At 36.6% G+C, this 6,010-nt stretch overlaps 1 protein-coding gene across 1 annotated transcript; it reads left to right on the top strand.

The window, feature by feature from the left end:
- Positions 1–238: 238 nt before the first annotated feature.
- Positions 239–2,933, top strand: LOC145681418 (anoctamin-4-like). Its single transcript, XM_081753061.1, has one exon. It carries the CDS (start codon positions 287–289, stop codon positions 2,648–2,650), a length of 2,364 nt encoding a protein of 787 aa, XP_081609187.1. The 5' UTR covers positions 239–286; the 3' UTR covers positions 2,651–2,933.
- Positions 2,934–6,010: the final 3,077 nt, after the last annotated feature.

Genomic DNA, 6,010 nt, shown 5'->3' with positions numbered 1-6,010 from the left:
GTCGTCGATGCTGATGGGGCCTTATTTTTGACCTTCCAGGTAAGTCTTTGTTGACATATCGATGTTCGAAGGTGGTGGGTGAAAATGCGACAGAACTTTCTTTATTACTTTTATAGCTAATAAGTGGACATTACGAAAAGTGTGATAGTACTCAGAGGAGAGATCATGGAGCATGTACGGGTAGGTGGCCAAAGGAAGAAGAGAAAGTGGAATGAATAATAAGTTAATAGATTTTTTATGGATGTATATACAATTATAATTCGTGAAAATATTTAATATTTTCAATATGAATGAAGCGTGGAATTATTTCAGAGATGGAGATAGACCTATTGACTTCATATTATGCTGGGATAAAAGTGAAAAACGAAGTTTAAATACAGAATCAAAGAGAAACAGAGCAATATATGAACACAACCTAAGGAAAGAAGGTCTCCAACTGGAATATGAGAGTGAAAGTTCACTTTCGTTTATAAAAATCCATGCACCACAAGAAGTGTTAGAAGCTTACTGTGAGGTCCTTAAATTTCGAATGCCCGTAATGAATATCTTTGCTAGAAGGTACGCCACGCATAATATTAAGAAGGAGAAGGGTGGATTCAGGTCATATTTGACAGCACCTTTCACTAGAGGTAAATCATATATGTTCGATGTGTTCTCTGAGGAATTCTTCACTCCAAAAATTCGATCAGAAATTGTATACCATATACTGACTCAAACTCGTTTTTCAACTGATTGCAAGGACTTGTTTGCTGTAGGCATTAATAGATTACTACATGATGGGTCATATACAGCTGCATATCCTTTACATGACAGTGACCTAGAAGATCAAGAAAGTATGAGATCTATGCTTTTTGAAAAATGGGGGGCATTCAAAAACATATTCAAATCACAACCATTGGACGATATACAAAAGTACTTTGGTCAGAAAATAGCTTACTACTTTGCTTGGAGACAATTTTATATAGTATTTATGTTAATTCCTTTTGCAATAATGGGAGTAATATCTACAATTATCATACTTTCGGAGACATCTATGGAAGCATTTAAACGAGATATTTGTAATACGTCAAATAATATTGTTATGTGTCCCGGATGTCAAAAATATTGTGGCTACTACCATTTAAGTGATCATTGCACATTAGCCAAACTTACTTTGCTGCTTGATAACCCTACCATTGTTGCATATGCGCTATTAGCGTCATTTTGGTGTGCTATTTGTCAAACAAAATGGAAACGAGAAAGTGATCGCCATAGGTACAACTGGCACATGATAGGCATTTGGGTTCGTAAGAACCAGTTTCGTCCCGAGTTTTTGAAGCACTCGTCCAAGGTGGTAAAAAAGATGGAAAATAGAAATACAAGTGCTTCATTTTCAACAATGCACTTCACTTTCTATATCATAAGTGGGGTTACAATATGCGTAGTTTGTTGTCTGGTGAGCTTTGGATTTTTAGCGTGGAGTATTTTCACAAGAACATTCATATGGAAGACATATAAATACGTGCATGATACGTTGCTCAGATCGTTCCAATTTGCTATTCTAAGCGCTGTAATGGTGTATTTGTTAGAAATAATCTACCCACTACTTGTATCCAAATTAACTCAACTTGAAAAACTTAAAACGGAAGATAGATTCGAGCGAAGTTTTATTGTTAAATTGTTTATTCTCGAATCAATCACTTGTTACATAGAACCATTATATATTATATTCTATAGGGGAGAGTTTACTGGTTACCCATGGCAATATCGTATTTTTCTTAATCTTCCTAATGAAAGATGTGAACTGTGGACATGTATATTGAATATCTTTATTTTAGTAAATACTGTGCTGGTAGTCAGAAAACTGTTAACATTAATTGTATTTCGAATTCGAACAGCTGTGCAGAAGGTATTTAGTAGGACTTTTAGAGACATTCGGAAAAGTGAAACTCGATGGGGGAAAGATTATTATCTTTTGTCATGGCCTAATTCGATTGTTATCCCTAACTATATGCCAATTATCTTAGAATATGGATATGTAATTTTATTTGCAGCAGCATTTCCTTTGGGTCCTTTATTTGCGTTATTTTGTAATCTTATCGAATTGAGGCTTGATGCTCAAAAATATCTAAAACACTATCGCCGTCCCGTTGGTCAACGCGTTACAGACATCGGAGAATGGCGTATGTTTATAAACTTTATTGTGAAACTGGCTATTTTTACAAATGGCTTTATAGTAGCATTCAGCACAAACATTATTCCAATTTTGGTTTATAGGATAAAAACAGGTCAAAACGATCTTGAAGGTTTCCTTGAGTTTTCGTTGTCCTATTTCAGTACAGATAATTTTACTGATTACATACCAGGATCTGTGGCAGTACCCAACTACTGCAGGTATTTTGGTTATAGAAGTCGCCTTGAATCTTCCACAAAATATGCACCATCATATATTTATTGGTATATTTTAGTTGGGCGTTTAATTCTTGTGGCTTTGTATGAGAATTTAGTTTTATTTGTGTCAAATAGTATTAGGTGGTTCACCCCTGATTTATCGGCAGATGCAGAAGTTCAAAGTGCGCGAGAGGAATATTTAACTAAAGAAATTGTTCTTACTCACGAACGAATACAAAACGAACTTAAAAAGGAGGAGCAAAGGTCACATGATAATTAAGTCAATTCAATATTTAAGCAAACTTGTTTAAAAATAGTACGGCATACAGGAACTTCGTCAAAGATAATTCAACGGGGTGTACTAGCAATTGTCAACCACCATGCTTTTTGCATTGCAGTGAACGGTGGAGAGTTTGAAGAAAGGAACCAAATGAGACAAAATAACAAAAACGTATGTGAATGGTTTGTTAGAATGTTTGATGTAAGACAATTATTTACTGTAGACAGTAATAAAATATGCTTATTATAGCTAAACTAGATTGTTAATTGAACAACTCTTTTAATTGGTGGAAATAAATTATTTATATGAACTTTGTTTCGTTATATAAAAATATTGCATTAAATATTACTTCGTAATTTTGTATTTTAAACTTTATTTGTTAAACTTTTGTTTATTTTTCAAATTTTCTAAAATTAAGTAAAATACACTAAGTGGAACTTAATTTCACATCGTATGGTTGCTCACCAAATACCATAAATCTAGAAGACAATTCAAAATAGGATTGAATTTTGGGAACTTTTTATTTTTCCCTCAAATTTAAAAAAAAAAATATTTCGGGAGAAAATCAGCACTTTTTGGGTTACATATTCATTGAGTTCATGTTTATTTTTATGCTATTTATGCTATTTATTTACGGTGTTTATTTTAAGTGTGAAAGAACTTTGTAGCAGTACACTTAGTAAGCCCTATGTAGGCTAATGGGCATCATGGGTGGGGGACCGTTGTAACAAAATTTAAGTTGAAAACTTCGTTGGGATAGCATACGAGGGTAATCCCAAAAGTAAAGTCTACTTTTCTTCTAGATATACAAAGAAGCGTTTATTTTAAAGCTCGTACATTTATCTACTTTTCTACATAATTGCTATTTCGGTCGATGCATTTTTGTAGGCAGGGCCGCGGTGGCTCAGTGGTAGAGCGTTCACCTCTGGTGCTTGGCGTCCCGGGTTCGATTCCGGACCCCGCCAAATGAACTTTGTGGTGGACAAACACCGTGTGCGTGGGTCTCCTTGGGGTTCTCCCACTTTCTTCATTCCATCATTTCATTCATTACTCATTATCACCGTCTCCTTTAGCCTAACCGGCATAATCGTGGGATGTAAAACTCAAAGATTTCATTTTTTCATTTGCATTTTTGTAGGTGCTGTGTTAAATTTGTACGTTCATATCATACCAGCTTGCAGCCATGCGTTTGAGGAAGTATTGATTTGATCTTTATCTTTTATCTCGTTGTAGTTGCTGAAGCGCGCTCCAGCCATAGGAAACAGGTAGTAGTTACTGGTTTGCTCAACCTTTGCGACAGCCTTGTCGGAAACCCCGATGATTTGTCTGTTGTTTCTTTGTCGTGAATTTTAGTACCACCTAGCTTTAAATTACCTACACCATTTGCGGACGCTTATGACATCCATGCACGATTTGCCGTACACTACCGTTCATTCACGATAAATTTCAATCGATTTAACACCTTTTGCGTTTAAAAACCGAATAACCGCGGGAACTTCACACTTGGTGATAGCAGCAAGCGGGAGCTTCATTATAAACGGCTGCCAAGCCAATACTGAGTGTCTGTCCAGCCAAGTGCGCGCAGACATGTTTGGGAGTGGGGAAAAGAACAAACAGAACAGATCAGTATTTCCAACAGCTGCACAAACAGATTTTCTGCGTCCCCAGCGCTATGGAGACCTTACTTTTGGTAATATCTCTCTAGTTTAATTCTTTGTTGGCTAGCTAATACTTTACCGTCATCTACTCTACCTTTTTCATATAGATTACACTGACAGTTGAGTTGGATGGTAAATACTCGGGAAAGCCACCATTCAACGTAGGTCCGACGTTAGCAGTTGGCTAGCCAAATTGTTTCCACTGCTGGGCCTACTGGCTATGCCGCTAGGGCTAATAGAAGGTGTAATCAAAAAGTACATTGAATGTAGTTGCACAATATCATCTATCGATGTTGTATCCATTTCAACCAGTAAATCAGTAATTATCCTAAACCTTTGGTACAGTCATTGTCGAGTTTGAACGAGTTGTGACATGTTAGTTGGCTTCCAGAGGCAGAAGAGTGAGGACGTGTTAAGAGTGTCTGTCGCGCGCCAACATTAAGTTTTGTTCTAAGCTACAAAAAGGTGCAAAATTAGCTCACGAAATGTCAAAATCAATGTATGGCGATGAAACGGTGGCATTGAGGGCTGTTTCTGAGTGTTATGACCTATTCAAAAGCAGCAAGAAGTTGCTTGAAAAGGAGCAACGATCAAGATGTTCTTCGACGTCAAAAACAGATGAAAACGTGCAAAAAATGGCACAAACGATTTGTTCAAGCAGGCGAATGACTATTCGAGAGCATTCCGAAGAACTAAACATCTCGTATGGGTCAATAAAAAAACATTTCAACCGCCAATTAAATGGGCAAATGGCTTCCTTCTTCACCGCGAAAATTTGCCATGCCACACCTTGCTTTTGATCCGCGAGTTTTGGCCGAAAAATATTCCTGTCTGTCCACATTCGCTGTGCTCTCCAGATATAGCACCATGCGACTTCTGACTCTTCCCAAAAATATAAAATTGTGCAAAAATGAAAACGTTTTGGCACCATTTCTGACATTGAGAGGGTCGCGACAGAGCATCTGAACGCTCTTCCTAAAGAAACCTTCCAGAAATGCTTCCAGTCATGGATTCAACATTGGGATAAGTGCATTGCTAGCCAAGGACAGTAGTTTGAAGGAGATTAAATCAAATTCCATGTAAACTTATAACTTTGTTTCTAATAAAATTATCCTCCGTACTTTCGATCACACCTCGTATATTTAATAGTAACTTTGAATTGAAAAAGTATTATGTTTCTTGTATACTTTAATGTATGGGTCTTGGGTAGAAGAATTAGATAATAGCAGAGTTTCTTTTTAATTCCCACACTACTGACTGGAGTTTTCCATATTCCCAGTGAATAATGTTTGCTAGAAATGACTTTTCTACAGCTATCCAGCGATGGAATGTTTAAACGTTGACGTTATGATCATATGGCTGTTGTAGTAGTTGTTACGCTGAAATCTAAGAGGCTACAATCGAGGATATGAAGCACTTGTTGTTGAAACCAAGAATCAACAAAATCGGTCCAGTGGTCTGGGAGGTGTTAACCGTAATTTTATGTATACATGGTGGACCATTTATCTTTTTATGCCCTTGTAACTTTTAAACTAGTGACCAGAAAGCGCTAAAATTTCGTATCATGCAAATATTGGAAGAGTGATAGACTTTGGTACACTCTGTGATACCACAAGGTTAATAGTGTCGCCAACCCAACATAAAGGTATATTTTTTCAAACGACATCCTACGTGATGTTATTACATATCTCAAATTTACATG

Source organism: Thermobia domestica, chromosome 3 (genome assembly GCF_964235325.1).
Source record: "Thermobia domestica chromosome 3, izTheDome1.hap1.1, whole genome shotgun sequence".
NCBI lineage: Eukaryota > Metazoa > Arthropoda > Insecta > Zygentoma > Lepismatidae > Thermobia > Thermobia domestica.
This window is presented reverse-complemented; position numbering and strand designations above follow the sequence as displayed.

Excerpts from the sequence above, each read along its gene's own strand:
- LOC145681418 (XM_081753061.1), top strand. The coding sequence starts at position 287 with ATGAATGAAGCGTGGAATTATTTCAGAGATGGAGATAGACCTATTGAC.